General features: G+C 42.2%; 1 protein-coding gene across 1 annotated transcript in view; it reads left to right on the top strand.

The window, feature by feature from the left end:
- Window positions 1-22,483, top strand: part of Rnf24 (ring finger protein 24) — a 46,709-nt gene extending 24,226 nt beyond the window's left edge. The window contains exons 2-6 of the mRNA XM_059261462.1: window positions 11,540-11,689; window positions 16,190-16,232; window positions 19,424-19,465; window positions 20,300-20,379; window positions 21,002-22,483. Coding sequence (XP_059117445.1) covers window positions 11,547-11,689; window positions 16,190-16,232; window positions 19,424-19,465; window positions 20,300-20,379; window positions 21,002-21,140 — 447 coding nt within the window. The 5' untranslated portion in view covers window positions 11,540-11,546 and the 3' untranslated portion in view covers window positions 21,141-22,483. The remainder of the gene's footprint in view (window positions 1-11,539; window positions 11,690-16,189; window positions 16,233-19,423; window positions 19,466-20,299; window positions 20,380-21,001) is intronic.
- Window positions 22,484-26,591: the final 4,108 nt, after the last annotated feature.

The following is a 26,591-nucleotide window of genomic DNA, read 5'->3' as shown; positions in this document are numbered from 1 at the left end:
CATAAACGATATACTTAAAACTGTGTTTATGATATTTTCAGTATTTTATTCATTAGCCATGTGAACTTGAACCAATAGGATAAAGACTCATGAAGCATTAAGTTGAATATTGTAGTCTACTTACTACAGAGATTTTACGTATACATTATTTTAACCTACTCAAACCAGTGTCTAGGGCTTTGACAATCATGACACTAGAAAGAGAATTTCAGATATGAAAGCCTCAGATATAAAATGTAAAGTCCAAGACACCAGTGGATCCATAAAGTCTATGACCAGGATACTCTCAAATGGTTACCTTACGTTGTGCCAGAAGATGCTAGGCTGGCTGCTAGGGAAGGAATGCATCAGAAGTCTCACCTATCACTGGACCTGGCATATACCTGGCAAGATGTGCCTACTAGTGCAGTGGTAGTATAATGGTTATAACAGTAACCAACAGCTTTCTGATCTTTTCAGTCCTTTGTGTAACTGACTGCGAAACCCTCCTTTACAGTTTGTGCTCTGTGCTGTTTAAGCATTACAGGATGGTACCAGGTGGTTATTGTTGCTTTTACCAGTCTAGGAATTCTGCACTTAGATCATATGTGGTGGCACATGCATTTAATCCAAGCTCTCAGTAAGCAGAGGAAAGCAGATCTCTGTGCATCTGAGGCTAGCCTCGTCTGCATATCTGAGTTCAGACCAGCCAGAGCTATATAGAGAGAACCTGTCTCAAAATGGATGGATGGATGGAATTTTAAAAATTCTGCACTTAGAGCTAGGCATAGAAGTGTACACCTCAGCACTTGGGAAGAGGTAGGAAGGAAGCTTGTGAGTTTAAGGCTGAGGTTTATTTATATAAGGATATTATGTCTGTCTCTCTGTCTGTCTCTCTGTCCCTCCCTCCCTCCCTCCCCTTCTCCCTCCCTCCCTCCCCTTCTCCCTCCCCTTCTCCCTCCCTCCCTCCCCTTCTCCCTCCATCCCTCCCTCCCTCCCTCCCCTTCTCCCTCCCTCCCCTTCTCCCTCCCTCCCTCCCTCCCTCCCTCTCTCTCTCTCTCTCTCTCTCTCTCTCTCTCTCTCTCTCTCTCTTTCTTTCTTTCTTTCTTTCAGTAGGCTCTTAACTGTACAGCCCTGGCTGGCCTGTACTTGTAGAGATCCACCTGGCTCTAAAACTGAGTACTAGGACTAAAGCCTTTTGCCTCACAGCCAGCTCTGCTTAGAATTTTTAATTTTTCTTAAAAGCCAAATACAAATAAAATAATAAAACGTTTATAACATTCTTTTTTTACATTGTTACTGTTATTTTACATTTACTTACTTATTTGTGTGTGTGTGGAGGTCAGAGAACAACTTAACAAGAGTCAGTTTTCTCTTTTCCACCACGTGGGTCCCAGGGATTGAGCCCAGGCTTGGCAGTAAGCAACCTTACCCACTGAGCCGTCTCGCCAGCCTCCTTACCGCATTTTTTAATGAAAAAAGTAGAATCAAAATAATGAAGTGATTTATGAGTGAAGTAAAATGGGAAGATCCACATTGAACTAGAGATGAGACAAATATCTACATTGCAGTAGTGCAGGTTTTTGTTCCTCTAAACAATGAGGATGGGATGGGAATGCAAGTGGAGAAGTCAACAGAAGTAAGTTGCTGCAGAGAAAAGCCCTCTGCCTGCAGATTGAGTCTGTGGCGGGGCTTATTTTTCTTTTCTTTTCCAGATTTGGCACCTGAAGACAGAGCACCCAGATGTCCATCCTTTGTTGTTGTTTTAAATACTGGAGATTGACTAGAGTTTTGCACAGCATTCTACCGCTAAACTGTATTTTCCCTAGTCCTTTTTTTTACTTTTTGAGAACCTGCTCTCACTGGGCTGCTCAGGCTGGCCTGAGTCTCACAGCTGTCTTGCCTCGGCCCCACTGAGGTGCTAGGATTACAGGCCTGCACTACTAAGCCGGTATGTCAGCTTCTTTACCAGAAAGAATAAGAGAAGAATGACCTCAGACCCACTCAGCGTAGAGAAATGTTTATACAATACCAGGCAATTGTCTTGCTTAGCTGCTTGCACTTGGGAGATAAAAGATTTTTTTACTGGAAATCTTATTCCCATAGAACCTGATCTCTGTATCCAGAAAGGAAGTAGTAATACAGGAGATTGTAAAATCTGGAATGCAGAAAGAGATCTTTGAACTTCAAGTGTAGAGACTAGCGCATCTGGAAAGATATGTGGCCCTGGTGCCACCAGAGACACCATCTTAGGCACTGGCTCAGCACCTGCCAGTGCAGAACCATCTCTGAAGGGGCTACATCACAGAGCTTGGCCTCAGATTTTTCACTTATTTCCTTAGGGGACTCACTTGGGAGAAACAGAATTATTAGCATACATAATCTAAGTGAATTTGGGGTTAAAGTAAAGGAAAGCATTTCTTCCCTAGTATAGAGGTGCTTTCTGGAGAACTTGGAGTTTTTGGCATTTGGGTGGCATGGCAGAAAGGTATGTTTAGTCAACATATGTAACTTACACTTCATACACATGGTTTCCAGAGCTATCTCCTTTTAAGTCTTTTATGCGAAGATGTAAACAAATATTGGTCATCACTGATTGTTTTTACTTTAAAATGTTGCATTTTGAAACTGTATTTGTAGCATACCAATTTCAAGATACAAAAGAATATGTATACTTCCCTATTGTCTTAGAATTTCTGTTGCTATGATAAATACCATGACCAAAAGCAATATGGGGAGGAAAGGGTTTATTTCTTCTTACAGCTTGTAATTCATCATCCAGGGAAGTCAGGGTAGGAACATAAGGGAGGAACCTGAGAGGTAGGACCTGAAGCAGAGGCCCTGGAGGAGTGCTGCTCACTGGCTTGCTCCTCATGGCTTGCTTGGCCTACTTTATTACACAACCTCATACCACCTGCCGGAGGTGGCGCTGCCCACAATGGGCTGGGCCCTCCCTCATCAATTATTACTCAAGAAAATGCCCCACAGACTTGCCTACAGGCCAATATTATAGAAGCATTTTCTTAATTAAGAGTCTCTCTTTCCAGGTATGTCTAAGTTCATGTCAAGTTGACAGAACCAACCAGCACATGTTTCTTACTTTCTCAAAAAGCAGTTCATGCTATCAGTTTTTTCAGTTTATCTATATCCTCTAGGCTTTGTCTGTATTCCAAGTCAGTTCCAGCTGTGCATATGATAATCCACATGGGCCTATAATTCCAGTGCTTGGGTAGCTGAAGCAGCAAGATCTGAAGTTCAAGGACAACCTGGGCAAGACCCTGCCTCAAAAATAAAAATAAAACTCAAAGTAAATTTCTATATTCTCTAGTGAAATAGTGCCAAGCCTATGTAGCAATCCATGTGTTTTATTGGCCTCTGTTGTGGAAGAGTTGGCTGTAGACGGAGTAGTTAATCAAGGCAGACCAAGAGCTGCTACCTGATTCTGGAAGGCTCGGTCACTGTAGTGTGGCCAGGTACCAGCCTATCCACTGCAGTGTGGCCCATCACCAGGTGTCAGCAAGAATGAATGTTTTCTTCTGCACTTGTTCCTGCACTAGCAACATAAACCCAGAGGGCTCTGGCCTGGTTTTCTCTTTTCATTTGTTACTAAGACTACCTTTGGTTAAGCTAGAACACAAGAAATTGCAGAGTCTGGAACTGCTGGTTTACTTGTCAGGAAGATGAACTACAGATCAGCAAGTTAAAAGTAGTTTAACTTGTTGATGTGTTTTTGTAATTATTTTTAATGACATGTAAGTAAAAAGCACACATTAAACCCTATGTTCAGTTGCTTTTATGTGTGTTTTACAGCTAGCTTCTCTTGCTCAGAGCTAAGTAAACTTCAGGTGCTTTAAGATTTCCTAGATAGCAGCAGTAGCTGCATTTGTCTTTAACCTTTTAGGGTAGGCTAAGAAAAACAGTAGCTTTCTTCTATGTCAAAACAACCAGCTTAGAAAATATTACATATAATTTTAAATGTGTGTGTATGTGTGTAAAAATATAAATTTGTTTGAATAAAATATACAAATCTAACTATCTGGACATGGTGGCAAACACCTTTTTTCTTCCCTTTTATTTGAATACAGGTAGAAATATTTATCTCCTTAGGGAAAAGTAGCAATACAAACACAGGAAGTGACAGGAAGTGGTGAAAATTGTGACTAATGGGAACTTACTGGCATATGCTCAGATGCACAGACATTCTGTAGACTGTAAAAATGGCACCCACCCAATTATGCAACAGTACAGCAGCCTGCAGAATGGCCATGCAGCCCCAAGCAGTCTTGTGCTGTGTAAGAATGCAGTTTAGTTGTTGAGTGCTTGCCTGGATGCTTAAGGTGGTCAGTGACAGAAAATAGATACTTTTAAAGTCAGGTCTTCTTGAGCCAGTTTGGCTATTTATATACCTATAAAGTCCATTCACCTAAATTATGAAATTAATACTCAAATTCTCACTAATATTTTAAAGATCTCAATATAACAAATCTTTTCTTTTTAATGTTTTATTTGGTTAGTTGACACAGACTGCTTAATTTTTTTTCTTAGTTCATCTATTTTTGGTTTTCCCTTTATTTCTTCTGGCTTACATGATTTGTTCTTTTAAAGTTGAATTATCCAGTTCATTTTCAGTATTTTTCTGTTCTTTTTGGTTTTTCAAGACAGGGTTGTAGCTTTGCGCCTTTCCTGGAGCTCACTTGGTAGCCCAGGCTGGCCTCGAACTCACAGAGATCCGCCTGCCTCTGCCTCCCGAGTGCTGAGATTAAAGGCATGCGCCACCACCGCCAAGATTTATTATGCATACAGTTTTCTGTCTGCATGTATGTCTGCATGCCAGAATACCAGATCTCATTATAGATGGTTTTGAGCCACCATGTGGTTGCTAAGAATTGAACTCAAGACCTCTGGAAGAGTGGCCAGTGTTCTGGACCACTGAACCACCTCTCCAGCCCTTTTTCTGTCCTTTTAAAATTGATAGTATAAATGAAACGGTAATTTTCCAGTTTCTGGCTATTGAAATGAAAATGGTTGAGCAAGTGTCTTTGGTAGGATGGAGCGTCCTTTGGTATATATACCCCAGAATGGTATAGCTGAATCTGGAGGTAGGTCAATTCTCATCTTCTTGAGGAACCACCACACTGAATTCTGTAGTGCCTGTACAAGTTTGCAGGCCCACCAGCAGTGAATGAGTGTTCCCCTTGCTCCACATCCTTGCCAGCATGTTATTGATCTTAGTCATTCTGACAGATGTAAGATGAAATCTCAAAGTGGTTTTGATATGTATTTCCCTAAGAGTGTTGAACATTTCTTTCAAGTGTTTCTTAGCCATCTGATTTTTCTCTTTTGAGAATGCTCTATTTAGATCTGATCTGGACCCCATTTTTTAATTGGGTTGTTTGTTTTCTTGATATCCAGGGTTTTTTTTTAGGTTCTTTATATATTTTGGTATTAGCCCTCTATCAAATTTGTAATTGGTAAAATCTTTCCCATTCTGTAGACTGCCACCTTGTTCAAATGAAAGTGTTCTTTGCCATGCATAAACTTTTCAGTTTCATTTATTGTTGATCTTAGTGCCTGTGCTATTGGTGTTCTGTTTAGAAAGTCTTTACTGTGCCAACACATTCAAGGCTATTCCCCATTTTCTCTTCTATCAGGTTCAGTGTATCTGGTTTTATGTTGAGATCTTGTTTTATCCAGGGTGAGAAGTGTGGATCTATTTGGATTCTTCTACATGAAGCCATCCAGTTTGACCAGCACCAGTTGTTGAAGTTGCTGCCTTTTTCCTGTGTGTATTTCTGGCTTCTTTACCAAAAAGCAGGTGACTATAGGTGTGAGGATTTAATGCCTGGGTCTTTGATTCCATTGATCAATGTGTCTGTTTTTTTGCCGATACCATGCTGTTTTTATTACTATAGCTCTGTAGTACAGTTTGAGGTAAGGGATAATGATACCTGCAGTAGTTCTTTTATTATTTAGGATTGTTTTAGCTATCCTTGGTTTTTGTTTTGTTTTGTTTTGTTTTGTTGTGTGTGCTTGCATGTATGGGGTGTGTGTGTGGGTGTGCACATGCTTCCATATGAAACTGAATTGTCCTGTCAAGACCTGTGAATGGAATTTTGATGGGAATTGCATTGAATCTGTAGATAGCTTTTCATAGGATGGTCATTTTTACTGTATTAACCGTACAGATCTATCTTCTTCAGGTTCTTCAGTGTCTTGGTTTTTATCATACAGGTCTTTCACTTGCTTGGTTAGTTACCCCCAAGGTATTTTATGTTATGTGAGGCTATTGTGAAAGTCCCCCCCCCCGCCCCGAGTTCTTTCTCAGTCTGTCAATCATATATAGGAAGGCTGCTGATTGTTGTGAGTTGATTTTTGTCTCCAGCTACTTTGCTGAAAGTGTTTATCAGCTGTAGGAGTTTCCAGTGGAATTTTTAGGGCCACTTACATATACTATCATATCATCTACAAATAAAGATACTTTGACTTCTTTCCAGTTTGTATAACCTTGATCTCCTTCAGTTGTCTTATTGCTCTAGCTAAGACTTAAGTACTATGTTGAATAGATACGAGAGGTGGATAGCGTTGTCTTCTTCCTGATTTTAGTGAATTGCTTGGAGTTTCTCTCTATTTAAGATGATGTTGGCTATGAGCTTGCTGTAAATGGCCTTTATTATGTTGAGGTATGTCCCTTGTATCCCTAATCTCTTCAGGACTTTATCATGAAGGAGTGTTGGATTTTGTCCAAGACTTTTTCTGATTCTAATGAGATGATAATGTGGTTTTTGTTTTTCAGTTTGCTTATAATGGACTACATTTATGGATTTACATATGTTGAACCTCCCCCCCCCCATCTCTGGGATGAAGCCAACTTGATCATGTTGGATGATCTTTTTAATGTGTTCTTGTATTCAGTTTGCAAGTATTTTACTGAGAATTTTTGCATCTGTATTCAAAAGGGAAATTGGTCTGTAATTTTATTTGAGTCTTTGTGTGGTTTGGGTATCAGGGTAACTGTGGCCTCATAAAATGAATTGGGCAAAGTTCCTTCTGTTTCTATTTTGTGGGATAATTTGAGAAGTATTGTTATTAATTCTTTGCAAGTCTGATAGGATTCTAAACTAAAACCATCTGGCCCCATTTTTGTTTGGTTTGGTTTTTTTCTTGGTAGACTTTTAATTACTGCTTCTAAATAGAAGTAGTAAATAGGGGTTATCAGTGTGTTTAAATTGCTTATCTGATCTTGATTTAACTTCAGTAGTGGTATGTATACATCAAGACAGTTATCCATTTCTTTAAGGTTTTCCAATTTGGTGTAGTACAGGATTTTAAAGTCTGTCCCTAAGATTCTCTAGATTTCCTTGGTTAATTTGCTTCTTCTCTCTCTGCCTTTTAATTTGGCTAAGTAAAATTTGTCAATTTTAGTGATGTTCTCAAAGAACCCACTCTTCGTTTCATTGATTCTTAGTATTGTTTTTATTATTACTGTTGTTTCTATTTTATTGATTTCAGCCCTGGGTTTTATATTTCTTGCCATCTACTCCTTTTGGGTATGATTTCTTCTTTCAGTTCTAGAGCTTTCAAGTGCGCTCTTACTAGTATAAGATCTCTCCTTTTTTGTAATGTAGGCACCTAGTGCTTTGAACTTGCCTTGTAGAATCACCTTCATTGTGTCCCATAAGTCTGGGTATGTTGTATATATTCATTTTCATTCAATTCTAGAAAGTTTTTCATTTCTTTAATTTCTTGTCTTGACCCATTTTTCATTCAGTAGTGAGTTGTTCCATTTCCATGAGTTTGTAATCTTTCTCTTGTTTCTATTGTTGTTGAAATCCAGCTTTGATCCATGGTGGTCAGAGAGGATGCAGGGTGTTATTTCAGTTTTCTTGTATCTGTTGAGACTTGACTTTGTGTCCAAGTATGTGTTCAATGAACTGCTAAGAAGGAAGTATATTTTTTAGTGATTGGATGGAGTGTTCTAGAAATATCTGCTAAGCTCATTTGGTTTATGTCATCATTTAGCTCCAATATTTCTGTTTAGTTTTTGTCTGGATGACCTGTTTATTGGTGAGAGTAGAGTATTGAAGTCACCCACTATCACTGTGTGAGAGTCAATGTGTGATTTAAGCTATGGTAGTGTTTCTTTTATGAACTTAGGTGCCCTTATGTTTGGTGCGTAGAAGTTAAGAATTACAATGTCCTCTTGGTAGATTTTTCCTTTGAGTAAGTATGTAGTGTCCTTCCTTATCTTTTCTGATTATTTTAGATTGAAGTCTATTTTGTCAGACATTAAAATGACTACACCTGATTGCTTCTTAGGTCCATTTACTTGGAATATCTTTTTTTCATCCCTTTTCTCTGAGGTGATGTCTATCCTTGATGTTAAAGTGTGTTTCTTAGATTCAGCAGAAGGATGGATCCTATTTTCTGTCCAGTCTGTTAGTGTGTGCCTTTTTGTTGAGGAATTGAGACCATTGGTGTTGAGAGTTATCGATGGAGCAGTGTAGGCGGAATTTTCCTGCCTCACAGTCACTCTCAAATAAACACACCGAGGCTTATATTAATTATAAATACTCGGCCAATAGCTCAGGTTTATTACTAACTAGCTCTTACATTTCAAGTTAACCCATATTCCTTATTTACACTCTGCTACATGGCAGTACCTTTATTAACATGGCACATTCATCTCCTGCTCCCTCTGCATCTGCCTGGCAACTCCAGACTTTGCCCTTCTTTCTCCCAGCATTCTCCTAATCTGGCTGTCCTGCCTAACTTTATTCTGTTCAGCTATTGGCCAGTCAGCTTGTTTATTAAACCAATTATAGCAACATATATTCACACAGTGTAAAGGAATATTCCAATTTATTCCTTGTATTTTCTTGGGTGTGGTTAACCTCTTTAGGTTGAAGTTTTCCTTCTAGCATCGTTTATAGGGCTGGATTGTAGATAGATATTGCTTAAATTTGGTTTTATCTTGGAATGTCTTATTTTCCCCATCTATTGTGATTAAAAGTTTAGCTGGGTATAGTAGTCTGGGATGGCATCTGTGGTCTCAGTTTGTAAAACATCTTCTTGTTCTACATCAGGCTTTAAAGTCTACACTGAGAAGTTAGGTGTTATTCTAATAGGTCTACCTTTATATTTGATCTTTTTCCCTTGCAGATTTTAATGTTCTTTCCTTTTCTATATATTCCGTGGTTTTGATCATTGTGTGCCAAGGGGAATTTCTTTTCTTGTCTGGTCTGTTTTCTGTGCCTTTGCCCCAGGTTCCTTCTTTCTCTATTCCTAATCTTGTTAGATTTGATCTTTTCATAGTGTCTCAAATTTCCTGGATATTTTGTGCCAGGATTTTTTTTTTTTTTTAGATTTAACATTTTCTTTGACCAAGGTATCCATTTCTTCTATCATGCCCTCAATGCCTCTTCTCTCTCTTATATTCTGTTGGTGAGGGTTGTCACTGTGAGATACCTGTTCATGTTCCTAAATTTTTCGTTTCCAGATTTTTCTCAGTTTGAGCTTTCTTTATTGATTCCGTTTCCACTTTCAGGTCTTGAATTGTTATACTCATTTCCTTCTACTTTTTGTTTGTGTTTTCATAGATTTTTTAAGGAATTTATTCATTTCCTCTTTAAGATCCTCTATCATATTTATAAAGGCTGTTAAAGTCCTTGGTCTGTGTCTCAACTGTGTTGCAGTTCTCAGAGCCTACTGTAGCAAGGTTGGTGGGCTGTAGTGGAGACCTATTGTCCTGGCTGTTATTGATAGTGTTTTTATGGTGGTGTCTAGGCATCTGGGTTTGTGATGATTGTAATTCTAGGTGCCAATACCTTGTCTTTGTTGGGTGGGTGTTTGTTCCTTGGTTTTTGTTTCCTCTCTGGTTCTTAGGAGAGTGTGATGTCTGTGTGCTGCCTAGTAGGAAATTCTTCTGGGATCCTGCTAGGTATAACCACTGGAGGTTCCAAGTAAATGTGTTTCTAGGCATTGGAAGCTGACACTTGGGAGTGGGGATGGGTTTGGGGGAGTGGTTTGAAGGGGTCCACAGGAGGAAAGAAAGCAAGGTGTTCCACTAGGGTCTGCTTAGTCCCCTAGGAAGGGAGGCAGAGTGAAGAGAGGCCACACAGGTAGTCTACCAAAGAGTTGGGGGTGAGACTAGGGAACTGGATTTGTAGGAGACAGAGAGAGTGAAGATCAGCAGTTAGCCTACTTGCTTCTCTGGCAGGCTTGGCTTGCAGTTTCCCAGGAAATGCCTGGTGTACTTAGGGGCTGAGATAAAGAGAAGAGTAGGGGGAATGGCTGGAGGGGAAGATCTGTGTGATGTGCTGGAGATCAGTCAGGGGCACAAAGAGGGAAGGGAGGCCACAGCAGGTGGTCTCCTAAAGAGCTGGGGTGAGACTGAGTGATTGGGTTTGGAGGAGAGGAGTGAGAGGTGAAGATCTACAGTTAGCATACTTGCTTCCCTGGCTGGTGGGTTCCCAGAGAATTCAGTCCACTTTTTTTTTTTATGGCTGACTACAACTCCATTTAAGTGACAACACAATTGTTTACCTTTTCATCTCAATAGACATCTAGGCTTTTCCACTTTTGAGCAACAGTGAATAGTGACTTTGTTTTCAGAACTTTGGGATATATCACATGATAATCCTGTTTAACTTTTCATTTTGTTTTGTTTTGTTTTTGTAGACTCTCACTATGTATTGCTGGATAGCCTAGATATTCCTTGTGTAGACCAAGTTGGCCTTGAACTCACAGAAATCCACCTGCCTCTGCTTCTGAGCACAGGAATTAAAGACGTATATTACCAAGCCCAACTCTTTTTTTTTTTTTTTTTTGAGAAACTACCAAACTAACATTTGATGCTATATAATTATTTAATCCTGTCTTTCTGAGAAATATGTGGGTTATTGTTACCGTGCATGTCGTGTGCCACAGCAGGGAGTCCATTTTCTCCCCTTTACATGGGTTCTCAGGATGGAGCTTGGGTTGTTGGGCTTGCCACATTGCCAGCCCACGTGAGTTATTTTTCATATATCACCATTATAATTACTGGTAAGTTATAAGGTAAATACTGCTACATAAAGGGGTGAGTTATTAAGTTAAATAATCTGAGAAGTGTTCATTTTTTTTGTACTTTGAGGCTTTTGTGTTGATTAATTAGTGGCATTATTTTATGAAATGCCTTATGAATGAATGTAAACTGAAATGCTTTATGTTATCTAATAAAATTGGTAAATATTTGATGTGATAAAGAAGAAAGGACAAGAATACTAGTACTTTAGCTTATTAGTTCAGGTCAAGCATTAGAAAACTTTTGCCTCTTCATGTATGAATATATAATGCCATCTTGGTTCTAAGAGAGTTTGGGAGTTTGTTTTGGGGTGTTGAGGGGTTTGGTATGTTTCGGTTTTTTCTTTTATTTTGTTTTTTTACCGTCTTGCTATGTAGCTTTGGCTAACCTCAAACTCATAGCAATCTTCCTGCCTCCTTCTCCTAAGGGGTGGGATTACAGATATGTACTACCATGTCTGTCCACACCTAAATCTTTTCCATTCTTTCTTTTCCACAGTTCATCCATGAGCTCAGATTTCCCACATTACAACTTCAGGATGCCTAATATTGGATTCCAGAATCTGCCTCTCAACATATATATTGTGGTTTTTGGCACTGCAGTATTTGTCTTCATCCTTAGTTTACTCTTCTGTTGCTACTTGATTAGGTAAGCAATTTTTTTTTTTTTTTTTTTTTGGTTTTTCGAGACAGGGTTTCTCTGTGTAGCTTTGCGCCTTTCCTGGAGCTCACTTGGTAGCCCAGGCTGGCCTCGAACTCACAGAGATCCGCCTGGCTCTGCCTCCCGAGTGCTGGGATTAAAGGCGTGCGCCACCACCGCCCGGCTAGGTAAGCAATTTTTATTGTTTTCTGGTATTTCAGAATACATTAAACAGTTATTTCTACCATAAGGTCAAAATATGTGTAAGAATGGGCCAGCTTTCTAATGCCATAGTGGCTTAGCATTTTGTCTGTGAGTTGGTGTTCAGCAGCCCACTTTTGTGCAATCTTCAATCCTATCAGCTGATGAGATGTTTTACTCTGTAGTAGAAAATGGTTTTCAATAGTTCTTCCACAATATTAGCACCCCATCCAGATATACTTACATCATCATCATCTCCAAGATTTAATCTACTTTCTCTTTTTAAGTTTTGTTTTGAGACAGAGCCTCAATCTATGCATCCCTGACTGGCCTGGTACCCATTATGTAGACCAGGCTGGCCTTGAACTCATAGAGATCTACCTGCCTCTGCCTCTAGAGTCCTGATTTAGTCTACCGGAAGTTGCTCCTGTAGAAGGCATTTTGTATCACTGTCATCTGAAGTCATCATGAGTCAGAAGACAAAAAGCTATGCCTTAAAAAGCCTCTTGCAGCTTGTCTTTCAAGACTTTAAACACCTCTGTTGCTAGAGTTTTCCTGCCTGGCCCACAGTCAGGATAAATCTCTCTCACCTGCCAGTCCCACAGCCTCAGACCCGACCAAGTAAACACAGAGACTTATATTGGTTACAAACTGTATGGCCGTGGCAGGCTTCTTGCTAACTGTTCTTACTGTTTAAATTAATTCATTTCCATAAATCTATCCCTTGCCACATGGCTCGTGGCTTACCAGGATCTTCACATGCAGCTTGTCATGGTGGCGGCTGGCAGTGTCTCTCTGATTCAACCTTCCACTTCCCAGCTTTATTCTCCTCCTTGTCCCGCCTACACTTCCTGCCTAGCCAATGGCCAATCAGTGTTTTATTTATCAACTAATTAGCAACACATTTGCCATACAGAACTTCCCACAGCATACCTCTGTTGGGTATTCATGTAATTATTTATCTGCATAACACACTAAACATTCCACACTGCCAACATTAACCATACACAGAGACATAGGACAGAAGGGACCCTATACACTTGGGGTGAGGTGATAGATTTTGTCACTAATGATTCATGCCTGGCTGAGTTGTTATTATCCAAACACTTTTATCTTTTACATTGTGAAATAGAGCCTAACTTTCAAAGCCCAAACTAACTTTATATGTAAGCCAAGTTTAGTAGCAAATACTTGTAATCTTAGCATTTTCAAGGTGGAGCCAACATGATCAAGAATTTAAAGCCAGGCTGGGCGGTGGTGGCAGACACCTTTAGTCCCAGCACTCAGGAGTCAGAGGCAGGCAGATCTCTGTGAGTTCGAGGTCAGCCTGGTCTACAGAGTGAGTTCCAGGACAGCCAGAGCTATATAGTGAGACCCTGTCTCAAAAAAATAATAAAATAAATGATATTCTTCAAAGAGCTTTTTTTTTAAGAGTTAAAAAACATGAAATTAAAGAGTGAGGGTATTTGTGGGGTTGAGTTTTTGTTGTTTTGTTTTGAGACAGGATCTCATCCTGTAGCTCAGGCTAGCCTTAACTCTTGCTCCATTTGCCTCAGCCTTCTGACTGCAGAGTCGTTACAGGTATGGGCCACCTGGCTGTAGTTTCTGATAATCTGACATGTGATTTTACATTCTTTGTGGCAAATCTTTCCTGGCTGGGCATGATGCTCATGCCTTATAGCACTCAGCAGGCTAAGGCCTACTTCAGCTCTCTAGTGGGTTCCAGGCTGGCCTGGGATAGGGTAAGACTCTGTCTCAAAAAATATATTAGGAGAGCCAGGTAGCTCACACACACAGTCCTAACAATACTCAGGAGGATGAAGCAAGTTGGTCCTGAGTTCAAAGCCATCCTGAGCTACACAGCAAGACCCTGTCTCAAAGGAGAGAGTAGAGGGTATGGTAAAACTTGGAGTAGCAAGTGTTTGAAACAGCTGCTGCATAGATGCTTAGGATTCTAATCATGGATAGGTAAAAGCAAAAAGAAATTATAAATCAAGTCCCCTTCCCCCTTTCAGTACTAGGCTCATGCATGCTAGACAAGCATTCTATCACTAAGCTATAGTCTAGTCCCAGTACACCTGAGCAACAAATAATAATCATGTTGAACTTTAGCCTATCGAGCATAGACTAAAATAAATTGTGTAAATTTAGGAGTTTTGCTCTTGTTTTCAGACAGGATCTTTTGAGCCTTGACTAGCCTAGAGTTTGCTATATGTAGACCAGGCTAGCCTCAAATTCAGAGATCTGCTTGCCTCTGCCTTCTGAGTGCTGGGATTAAAGTTGGGTGTCTGCCTTCACTCTTATGTGTGAATTCCAATTAAATATACAAAGAATTAGGACCACTGGGCAAGGAAGGTGGATGCTAATAGTGGAAAGAAGCTTGTGTGAAAAATAAGATAGGGACATGATTTTAACTTATATCCCCAAGATTGTGTCAGAAAGGGTACAGTAGTAGTGACTTTATGGTTGACAATACCTGAACTGACCAATTTTAGTTAAGTGTCAAAGGTTTGAACAGCTAAGGAACTGCCAAGATAATGGAGGCTACAGAGACATTAGGTATAATATAGGATCCCAAGTTAGACTATTGCTAAGGAAAGGGCATGAGTGAAAAAACCTTGTGGAATTCAAATGGGGCCTATTCTTGATAGTTGGCCGGTGTCCAGTCAGTATTCTGCCATGTAGTTTTCTAGCTGTGGTAACTATACTATGGTTCAATTGGGAAACAAGGGCAAAAGTATATGTGAACCGAGCATGGTGGTGCAGGGTCCTCAGGCAGGAAGTTCTTAAGTTCAAAGCCAGTCTGGACTACACAGTAATACTTTGTCTCAAATAAAAAATATATAGAGACTCTATACATTTTGTGTGTTTGTTTTAGAATAAAAGTCTTTTATGTGCATGTACCTACATGAATTTATGTGCACCACATGAGTGCAGGTGCCTGTGGAGGCCAGATAGTGTTGGAACTGAAATTATAACCAGTTGTGAGCCATCTGATGTGGGTGCTGGGAATGAAACACAGGTCCTCTTCAAGAGCAGAAAGTGCTCTTACTTGCTCAGCCATCTCTCCAGCCCTTAGAATAAAGCATTTTAATTAGCATAGTATTGACACAGGGTGTTAGTTTCCTAGGATCCTCTCAACAGAGCACTGTAAAACAGGTGAGTCCAGACAACAGAATGTCCCTTAGGGTGTGTCCACTGGAGGCCTCTTCCTAGCTTCTGGTCACAAACAGCAGTCTCTAGCTTTCCTTGGCTTATGGATGCTGTTTAGCCTCTGCTCTGTAATCACTTGGTCACCTGGCCTCTTTCCTGTCTCTGCCCGTTGACTAAGGATACCAGCCACACCAGATCAAGCAAGGTTCGGAGTTTTTGAGGGATGTCATTGGAACCAGTATGCAAGGACAGGAAGGTGGAGCATTGGGGCAGCGTGCAGAGTCTATGAGAAATCCACAGGTTGCATATGACAGTTGATATCAGACACATAACTACTGCATTCTTGGGGAAAGGAGGGTCTTAATGAATGTTATGAAGTCAGTGAAAACCAGGATAGGGATTTACAAAAATCTAGAACCCTACCTCACAACACACATAGAGTCTAGGTTCAGGTGGATCTCAGCTCTAAATGTAATAGGTAAAATAGTACATGATTTTTCAGAATGTGGGACATTGTCTTGAGACTGTCTTATGTAGCCAACCTTGAACTTTTGATCCTTCGGCCACTGTCTCCTAAGTGCTGGGATAACAGGTTTTTGTCTTCAAACATTGGCTTCAGGAGAATTAACTTCTTAATCTTTGGCTAGGCAGACATTTCTGTAACTAGATACAAAAAGAATCCCAGTTAGATTGGAAGAAACCAAACACAAAGGAGGGTGCACCAAGCAACCCAGGCATGAGCCTGAAAGCAGACATAGCTAATCTACATTGATCAGTGATAAAAGGCCCAATAGGGCCAGTGAAGGGTGGACACTAATTGGGAGGGATCATTTCAGAAGCTTCAGGGATGCTAGGAATAACCTATATTGTGATGTGGTTATTATACAAAATCCAGCAGATGTATTTTTTTAAATTTCTGAACTGTGTGCTTAGTTTTTGTACTTTATTGAATGTCTTAAATTGTTTTTAATTAAGAATAATGAGACAAATTAACTAAGTAGACTTTCCTTAACACACAAAATTCTTATCTTCATTAGAATATCTGATGTATTGAGATTCTTGTTTCAGTGAGATTTTACTAGAACAGGTGCTATCCCATGGTTTGCAGCTACTTTCTCTGAAATCTCAATATCCCTGCTCATTTGTGTCTTTTAGGCTAAGACATCAAGCACACAAAGAATTTTATGCCTACAAACAGGTGAGAAATTTAATTACAATTAGCTTTTATTGTGCTTTTCAATAAACTTTGAGACTGTGATTCCATAGTTTAAACTGGGATTAGCTTAACCTGGGTTCCTCTTAGCTTTTCATTTGCCAGTTTGCAGCACAGAATAGATCAATTTGATTTTCTCATGTGATCTTCTTTTATTAGGATTATTTGACGCTATAGAAAATTTAAATGATAGAATAAAATGACAGAATTGCAGCCCATATTTGCTGAAGAAAAATGTTGTCATCTGTAACCCTTCAAGTTACCACTGACTTAACAGGGCACATCCCACGGATGGGTCTTCCTCCTTCATGAACAGCACGGCAGCTGCTCAGAGCAGACCAGTGTGTTTCTGCCCTCTTTCTCCGCCTCACCAGCCGTCACTGTGTTCTTCCTCAGTCACCAGCCGTCACTGTTCTCTTCCTCAGTCACCAGCCGTCACTGTGTTCTCTTCCTCAGTCACCAGCCGTCACTGTGTTCTCTTCCTCAGTCACCAGCCGTCACTGTGTTCTTCCTCAGTCACCAGCTGTCACTGTGTTCTTCCTCAGTCACCAGCTGTCACTGTGTTCTCTTCCTCAGTCACCAGCTGTCACTGTGTTCTCTTCCTCAGTCACCAGCTGTCACTGTGTTCTCTTCCTCAGTCACCAGCCGTCACTGTGTTCTCTTCCTCAGTCACCAGCTGTCACTGTGTTCTTCCTCAGTCACCAGCTGTCACTGTGTTCTTCCTCAGTCACCAGCTGTCACTGTGTTCTTCCTCAGTCACCAGCTGTCACTATGTTCTCTTCCTCAGTCACCAGCTGTCACTGTGTTCTTCCTCAGTCACCAGCTGTCACTGTGTTCTTCCTCAGTCACCAGCTGTCACTGTGTTCTTCCTCAGTCACCAGCTGTCACTGTGTTCTTCCTCAGTCACCAGCTGTCACTGTGTTCTTCCTCAGTCACCAGCTGTCACTGTGTTCTTCCTCAGTCACCAGCTGTCACTGTGTTCTTCCTCAGTCACCAGCTGTCACTATGTTCTCTTCCTCAGTCACCAGCTGTCACTGTGTTCTTCCTCAGTCACCAGCTGTCACTGTGTTCTCTTCCTCAGTCACCAGCCGTCACTGTGTTCTCTTCCTCAGTCACCAGCTGTCACTGTGTTCTTCCTCAGTCACCAGCTGTCACTGTGTTCTTCCTCAGTCACCAGCTGTCACTGTGTTCTTCCTCAGTCACCAGCCTTTCGCCCATGTTTTTTACAATCCCAGCTGGCTTTTGGTGGTGGTGGTGGCAGGTTCTGAAGTGATCTCATCGTACAGCTGTTCATGACCACTGTGTTTCTCTCCAGCACTATCATGGCAGTCTAAGACAGTTGAATGTTGTAGTTGTCTAAATGAGTGAATCTTTTTGTCTCAATTCTACCATAGTCTTGAATATCTACAAGATGTTTGCATATAAGTTAACTATAGAGTAATATTGGCCTTGATAGCCGGGCGGTGGTGGCGCACGCCTTTAATCCCAGCACTCAGGAGGCAGAGCCAGGCGGATCTCTGTGAGTTCGAGGCCAGCCTGGTCTACAGAGCAAGATCCAGGAAAGGTGCAAAGCTACACAGAGAAACCCTGTCTTGGTGGTGAAAAAAGATAAACCTAAATAGCCAGGTGTAGTGGCACAGATCTTTAATCCCAGCACTCAAGAGGCAAAGGCAGGTAGATCTCTTTGAGCTTGAGGCCAGCCTGGTCTACACAGTGAATTCTAGGATAGTCAGAGCAACAGAGACCCTGTCTCAACCAACTCCCACAAAGCCAAAAAAAAAAAAGATAAACATAAGTTTATTCTGGGCTGGGGGACTCATTGCTCAAAGAGCACTTGCTGCCCTTGCAGAGGACCCAGGTTTGATTCCCAGCACCCGCATGGCTTCTGACTAACTCCGATTCCAGGGGATTTGACGGTCTTTTGCCCTCCATAGATACAGGCACACACATAGTGCACAAATACACATGCCAGCAAAGAACCCATGCTCATCAAAATAAAATAATTTTACATGTGTGGGTGTTTTGCTTGCATGCTTGTCTGCACCATGTGCATGCCTGGTACCCTCAGGCCAGAAGAGGGCATGAGGGCATCAGATCCCCTGAGACTGGAGTTATAGAAGGCTGTGAGCCGCCATGTGGGTGCTGAGAATTGAACCTGGGTCCTCTGGAAGAATAGTCAGCGCTCTTAACTACTAATATCTCTCCAGCCCCAAAATATTTTTTTTTAAAGAATTTTCAGATTTTTCTCTTTTGATGGAATCCTAGCCATGTCACATTCACTTTGGCTGATGCTTGTTTGTTACCACACACCCAGGGCAAATCAAGATGAAACTTTTCTGAGGACATGGGTGTATAATAATAAGAAAGCTTCCGAAATTAAAATTGACTTTACATTTTAATCTTTTATGAATTACTAATTCTCATCAGCCAGTGCTGCTTTACCAAATTGTGGTTATTGCTTCCACTCATTTCATCACAATCCAGATGAGCATGTGTTAATGTCTTTCCAAAATTGCTCTACTCAAAAAGATTCAGTAGAGCTGGAGATATAGCTCAGTTAGCAGAGGCTTACCGAGCATGCACAAGGTCCACTCCTCAGTACCACCTAAACTGGGCGTGGGTACACACCTGTAACCCCAGCCATTCAGGAGGTGGAGACAAGAAGATCCAAGGTTAGAAGTCACTATTAGCTACATATTGAGTTCAAGACCAGCTTGAGCTACACGAGACCATATCTTTAACAAAATAAAATTAAAGTGCTTTTCAGAGTATTTAAAAGAATGTTGTTAATCCCAGCACCCAGGAAGAGGCAGACAGCTCTCCATGAGTTTAAGGCTAGTCCTATCTACCTAGTGAATCTCAGACTAGTCCTGCCTGTGTAAAAAAAAAAAAAGAATATTTTTCTGTTTCAAAGTGTAAAAGAGATTGTAATTTGAATGTGAGGAAAATGAGCTATATATATACATATATGTTTTTACCTGTCTATGTAATATACACATATAAAATATGCATATATTTCTTAGCAGAATTGAGAAATTCTTCAATCACTTCTGTGCATGTGGCAGTGGGATTGAAACCCTAGCTTAGTACATGCTAGGCAAATACTGTGACCACTGGGTAAAGGTACATGCCTACATATGTGTGTGGGCATAAGAGCATTTTTTTTTATCTTACAGGTTATATTAAAAGAAAAAGTAAAAGAATTGAATTTACATGAGGTAAGTCGCTTTTAAGTATTATAATCCTTCCTTGAGCCTTGGTTTTCTAATACATGTGGTGTGCTTGAATACCTTCCTTTCCAGAAGCTGAAAAAGATGGGCACCTTCCTCTTTCCCTCTCCCTACTTCCTAGCCTCTCCTGTGATAATACCGTAAGGTACACTGTGTATTGTCACTGTGTCCAAACACCTGCCAGCACTTAAAGAGTTGATTGTGGCGCGTTTGGGTATTCATTCATCATGGTGAAGGCCTGGCAGCCAGAAAAGCTTGAGCAATTGTAGGTGCACGAGCAGCTCACACTGTAGACTCCAGTAGGAAGCAGAGAAACAAACACTGATGCTCACCAGGCTTTCCTGCCCCTTCTCTCTATATATTCAGTGTGGTATACACTTAAGGTGTGTCTTCCTCCTCAGTTAGACCTCTCTGGAAATACCTAGTGTATCCTAGGTGATTTCTAAAAGCCTGATAGACTGATAGGCTTTTAGACTGATTTCTAGAAGCCAGTCAGTAGTTAACCCTTACACAGTCTCAAGATTTTTTTCAGAGGCTGTTTTTGAGATAGGTTCTCATTTGTAGCCCAGGTTGTCCTTGAATTCACAATTCTGCTTCAGCCTCCCAAGGGCTTATAGGCACAACTCAACATGCCCACTTTAAGGACTGCTTTTAATACTGTTCTGTATGCTGACTTTAACTACAGACATAATCCAGAGTGTGCGGCCTGATCCTCACTAGGAGCCTTAGGGAAGTCCTATGTCCTGTTGTTTAGCTGAACTTCAGGACCCCACACCATGTTTTGTGGTAGACACTGGCCTCACTTGTGACTTTACCTTTCAGCTCTGTGCTGTGTGTCTAGAAGACTTCAAGCCTCGAGATGAACTGGGGATTTGCCCATGTAAGCATGCCTTCCACAGAAAGTGAGTATTGCTATGGAGTTATTTAATGTGATTCAACTTACTGTGAGCTATGGGACATTGCCAGCCAGGTTTGCCGGCTTCACAATTGGTCTGTAATGCAGAAAACTGACAGCACTGCACAGGGTGGGGCACAGGCATGTGGCCGTGACATTGGGAGGGACCGGGGAATGGAACATGACTACCACGGCAGGCTTGGGCAGAGATCCAGCCCATCCTACACCTCTATAAACAGCTCTCCAGCTGGAACTTTCCAACAACTGTCTCCATCTCTTGACGCTGTATTTTAATCAAAACCAGTTATTTAAGTCACAATAGTGTGGCTATACATGGTGTTGTAGGGCCACCTTTCTACAGACACATTCATATCTCCTTCAGAAAAAATGGGTTTCTTTTATTAGAATTTTTTGTTTTTCCTGCTTTCCTTCATCAGCATACTTTATAGGAAGACATACGACTCGCAGTGTCATGAGCTGATTGTGGTACCTTTGTTACTTTGTGGGAGATAGAAAGCTCTGGCTTGTCAGAGGGTGATGTGGACAACAGGGCTGAGATCCCACCCCAGACTCCTCGCGTACTGTAAGTCTGGAGCTGATGTCTTCCACCTGGCTGTCTTGTTCTGCAGGTGCCTTGTTAAGTGGCTGGAAGTCCGCAAAGTGTGTCCCCTGTGCAACATGCCAGTGCTGCAGCTGGCCCAGCTGCACAGTAAACAGGACCGTGGTCCGCCTCAAGAGCCCCTCCCCGGGGCAGAGAACATTGTATAGCCCGCTGTAAGGATCAGACTTGCTGGATACATCAGTGTGGAGCCAGGAGGAATACAGCAGACTTTGCTTAGGCTGCTCTCTGCCTGGGGCACCCACTGTCACGTCCTTTGCCTCATGAAGAACTCTTGCCAGGCACGCTGAGACCCTAGGCATCTGGATCTTGTGACAACCAAAGCACTCTGACATCACCCTAGGCCAAGAGGAGTGGATGAGCCTGCAGGTCTGGTTTCCGGTTTCCTGAGCATCTCTTGCTGTCTCCCAGGCACCTCCACATCAACCAGAAGGGAAGATAACACAGGTCTTAGAGAACGGAACTGAGAATGGGACTTTAATGCCATACCCACCTGTGGACCTGTAAGCTGCTGTGCAGATCTCACCTGCGTCTGTTGCCACAAACCCTCCTGGCATCCTGAGTCGTTAAACCAGCTGTTCCATCAGCTGAAGCACAACTGGCTGCTAGTGTTCGGTGAAGCAGCCTCTGCAAGGCTCTTCAGGTTCTATTCCTTTAATAAGGCCTTCTTGGAACCTGAAGACTATGGGAACAGCAGCAGCAGAACTTCTCGCCACACAGAGTTCACACTTGCTGTCAGATCTTCCAGTTGAAGCCATTAGATACACTTGGGAAGGCCTGGTCAGGGGCCGTTCCTCTTGTCTCCCTACTAGTCATCAGTAATACCCGAAGGAGCTTGACCCTGACCCTCCATTGTCCTGTGTAACCCAGGAGCCAGGGTACTGCTCACATACCCCACAAATGCAGTATGATTCATTATAGCTGCTGTCCTCAGCCCCACTTGCTGAGGAGTCTCTCTGGGCCCCTCAGATGGCTCCAAAGAGGAGCTGCCTTCTCAGCAAGGCCAGTCCCTACCCACCTGGATGACCAGGACGCCGACACTTTGCTTCTCTCCTCTTCTCTTCTACATAAGAAAAATGTCTTGCTACATTTTTAAACATTTATCCCACATAAGCTCCCTATAATTCTAAAGCCTGAAGCCAGTGAGCCACTTGGAGTTGTAAATAGTTTGAGCAAGCTCCTGCATGGCCGGCCTTCTATTGGTGTGTACCTCAGTTATTTGGACTTCAGATTCCTAACTGAAGGTGTTTTTATAGGAGAAATGCATGCTGCTCTTTGGCTTTTTCTGTCCAACTTTTCTAGAGATAATTGCCTCCAGTAGGCCTTGTGGACGGACACTGTAAATTAGCCGTGTAAAGCACAGAACATTCTCTTTACACAGCTTGCTCTCCCCTCCCTTGTCACAACAGTGCCACTGTAATGCCTCATCAACTGCTCTGCCCTGCTCTCCCAGTTGTCAGGAGGAAGTTTTGCAGGAAGTACAGTCTGGCATGGAGAGGATTGGGGGGGGGGGGGGGGGGAGACACATTGCTACTCTGTTCTTGGCATTTACCCAATCTTAGAATGAGAGGGGACCTGCCTCTGCCTCCAGTAGCTGAGATCAGATGGGGAAGAAAATTCCTATTTGTCTAACAAGTGCTAAAGGAAGCCAAATGGTACACACAACCCTATAGTCCCAGTTGAGGCAGGCAAGGTCACAAATTTGAGACCAGCCTTGGCTTCATAGTGAGATTCTCTTTTTAAAGGGGGACTAAGGGGTAGTTCTTGGCAGAGTCCATTTGGAAAATTACAAATCTGGTTGGTGAGAATTGCCTGTCCCCATCTGGATTCCTATATAGAGCAAGGAAGTGAGAACCATTTTCTGAGAGCCTTAGCCTGATTGGCCCCAAGAATTGGCCTATGTTCCTCTTGCTTCTGTTATGTTTGTAGCACCATAGTCAAATGCCCAAACACTCAGTTTACAGTGAAATGTTTTCAGTGACCAATGCCAGAACTGGGCTGCTTCTGGCCTAGTTTTGTTATAGGCTCTATCCGTCATTTCATATTGCATAACTGGATACAATAAGGAAATGCCCCCTTAAAGATTACTGTATGGTCAGTACTGTGAATTATTACTACTCACAGCCTTTACAGAATCCCAACCTTTAGCTGCAGCCTTTTCTATCCCTGTCCTTACTGCTAAAAAGCCAGCTTCACCAAAGCTCTGTATTCGTAAAAGCAAAATTGCTCCTCAGACCTCCAGACAGGTTGAGGTGCTTGGTATGCAACCTGAATTAGCATTAGAGGAGTACTGGGGGTGCTTTGCTCTGCACCAGGACCCCCATTCTGCTGGGCCTGAATGAGGTCCCCCAACCATTTCTGCCCAGCCGCTGTCCATGTGATTGCTTCCTAAGACATTCCTTGAGCTGCAAGCTGCAACTGTGCAAAGTATGCTTCTCATCTCCTCCTTGGCTTGGTGATCACCAGCTGCAGCAGCCCAGCCGTACCTCTCCCAGTCGTTCTGGCCCTTGCTAGCCACAGCAACCCAACATTTACACCTGATGTCTGGGTCCCTTCATCAGTGTTTCCTGTGCATCTGCAGTTGGCTGAGCCATACTCTGCTCAGGCCCAAACCTGCAGTGAGGCATCATTTCCTAAGTTTCTGGTCATCTTTATGTGGATGTGTGAGGATTTTGGTCTACTCTTGGACTATTGGAACTCAAGTGTCTTAAGGGCTATGGGTTAGTGGAGCATAACTCAGCCCTAGCTGGACTTCATGTGATCGTTGTTACCTGGGAGTCAGTTGAATTCAGCTGGCACTGGAAATGAAACAAAACCTACTGTAACCAGATTCCTACTTGAGTCACTCTAACTTATGAGAAGTTGGCATCTGTTTTGCTTTGCCAAGTGTAATTTAGTTTGGCCTATCTCTCTGACCATTAAGGTTCTTGTAGCATGTGCTTACCTAACCAGGAAGCAGGACAAAACAGCCAGGTAGGACAGGTGGCCTCTGGGTGAGGTTTATACTGAGGAATACAGGGGCCCTCCCACCATTGCCAAATACTGTTCTTGACAAGACTTGACAAAAGATCTTTTCCATGGCTCTGTTCCAAAGCATGCTATCTGACTTCAAACAGCTGTGCTGAACACCTCCAGCACTGATTTTCTGGGAATTTGAGATGTCCATAGAGGTTCCAGGGAGATCTATGCAGAAGGACTTGCACTAGTTTGAATTGTCCACTCACTGCTCACTTGCTTTGTGCTTTTCTTCAGGTCAGCCTCTCAGAGCCTCCTTTCCTTAGCCACCATCCAGAAGTTGTAACAAGGTTCCTAGAAGACATGCCAGTCCAGTCTGGTGGGCACAGGCATGGGGGAACCAGGAGCTGCCGATAGCACATACCTTCCTGGTGACAAACTCAAGAACTTCCTGAGTCAATCTTTGAGACAGGTTCTATGTACTCCCAGTTGTCCTGAAACTGTAAACCAGGCTGACCTCAAAATCAGATCAGTTTCCTCTGCATCTGCTGCAGTTAAAGGTGGGACACCATGCCTAGCCTCCACATTGAATCTTGACTTGGTTGCTCAGTCTTCCTTTGAGTCTTTGAATAGGTAATCCTCCACAAACTCACATACCACAGTGGTTGTCTTCCTTGCAAAACTCTATGCCAGGAGCACTCAATTCATTATTTGTTCCTTGTCTCCTTTGGGGGGGGGGGGAGTGTGGGGGGGTGTGCATGGTGCACACACACATACATATTGAGAGACTTTATACAGAGAGCCATCCCAGAAGTTAAGGAATCTATACAAAAGGTGAGCCAGAAGCGGAGGCTGTTCTCGCATTCACATTCCTTTTGTGTAGATTGCTTTACAATTCCGTCCCTTGCCCCTAATAAAACAGCACAGCTGATTTCCCTACATACTCTCTCCAGGATGACAGTCTTCCCCTTAGCACTAAACAGTCTCAGGTGCCTGGACCAGCTGCCTCAAGCCACTCCTGTCACTTAGGAGAACATGTATCCAGGTAGAGGTCTCCTAAGTCCCCAGGGCTAAGAGTCATTACATCTAAGTGTCTGCAAGTGAGACACTATAGAAGCAAATGCTTCCTTCCTACAGAATTCTCCCCTCAGCCAACTTTCTGATTAACAGAAATTACTTTTTTTCTAAGTTCATTTTTGCCCTCTTCTAAGGTAAAAATTAAAGCAGCCTCCTCCAGGCAACCATAACGGGAAAAGCAGACATGTGCCTTGCTCTTCAGCATCCACTACCCAAAGTCTTTGCCCACTCACCTGCTTCTCTGCAGCCCAAGCAGCAGCCCAGTGAATAAAGTGTGCCTGTGCTCACACAAGATGAACCTTGAAAAGAGAAGACCTATCCTGGTACTTCACACAACCTGTAGCCTGGTTAATCACCTAAGAGCACTGGCTGCTCTTCCAGAGGGTCCAGGTTCAGTTCCCAGCACCCACATGGTGGCTCACAACTTCAATCTGTAACTTCAGTTCTCGAAGATCTCTTCTGGCATTTGAGGGCACCAGGTACATACACATACATGCAAGCAAACACTCATACACATAAAAATGAATCCTTAAAAAAAAAAATACCTACAATGGAAGCATCACAGTATCTGACTAAATCTTAGAGATGAGGACCTGAAATACCAGGTAAAGACTTTTTAATAAGATTAACAGGACTTGGGTACACTAATTGAGTTGAACACTTGTCAGCCTGTTTTCAAGTTCAGCTTTAGAATCCAAATTGCTGCAAAATGCTTTTATTCTAGTTAGACCAAGCAAGTATCCACATTCTTAGTTCCTTTGTTCACGGGGAGACACGATGTAGCTAAGAACATGGCCCCATCAGTGTTAAGGGACTTGTGCGGTTGAAACTTCAGCACCACCCACTCCACTCCAGCCTGGCTGATGTGGAGAAGCGGAGCATCTTCCTGGTGATGGCCTGGAACTGGTGCCTCTGGGTCTTTTGACAAGTCATGACCAGGAAAGTGGGAGAGTGGCACTTTAGTCTTGTAGTTTAGCCCTTTGGGGCTTATTTACTAGATATAACTCCCTCAAAAAAGGTTTATGAAATGCTGAACCTCAGGTTTCATAGACTGTTTGTACACTAAGAATTCTGCAGCAGAATATTTTTAAACATTGGTTTTTTGTAAGCTATATTTTTGTATATTTAATTGCTATTTTAAAACTTTAATGCATTTTTTGCTAATCACTTGTTTAAAAATAAAACGTGCATGTATGTAATTGACCCAAACACTGTAAATAAAGGGCAGATTTTGAAATACTTTGTATTATGTGCTTGTCAACTTATACACTGGTAGGCATGAAACTGATAGACTGAACCACCTCTGACCTGTCCTCTGGTGTGAGATAAGGTGGGGCACACTGATGGGGGAACTGCACTAGGCCTCAGTGACAGCAAGAAGCCAGATCACACCATCTACCTACTGTAACTACCAGAACTTGGGGTGGCTTGATGTATAGCTTTGTCCTTCGACAGTCCGCAACACTTCTAGAACTTGCCCCAACCTTAACCCTCAAAGTCCTGCAAAGTGGCTGTTTCCTCCCTTAACACTCACAAGGCAGTGAGCAGCTCCCTGCTGCTCAGCTTCA

This window comes from Peromyscus eremicus, chromosome 4 (assembly GCF_949786415.1).
Source record: "Peromyscus eremicus chromosome 4, PerEre_H2_v1, whole genome shotgun sequence".
Taxonomy (NCBI): Eukaryota; Metazoa; Chordata; class Mammalia; order Rodentia; family Cricetidae; genus Peromyscus; species Peromyscus eremicus.
The sequence above is the reverse complement of the archived record's forward strand: the minus strand, read 5'-3'. Positions and strand labels throughout refer to the sequence as shown.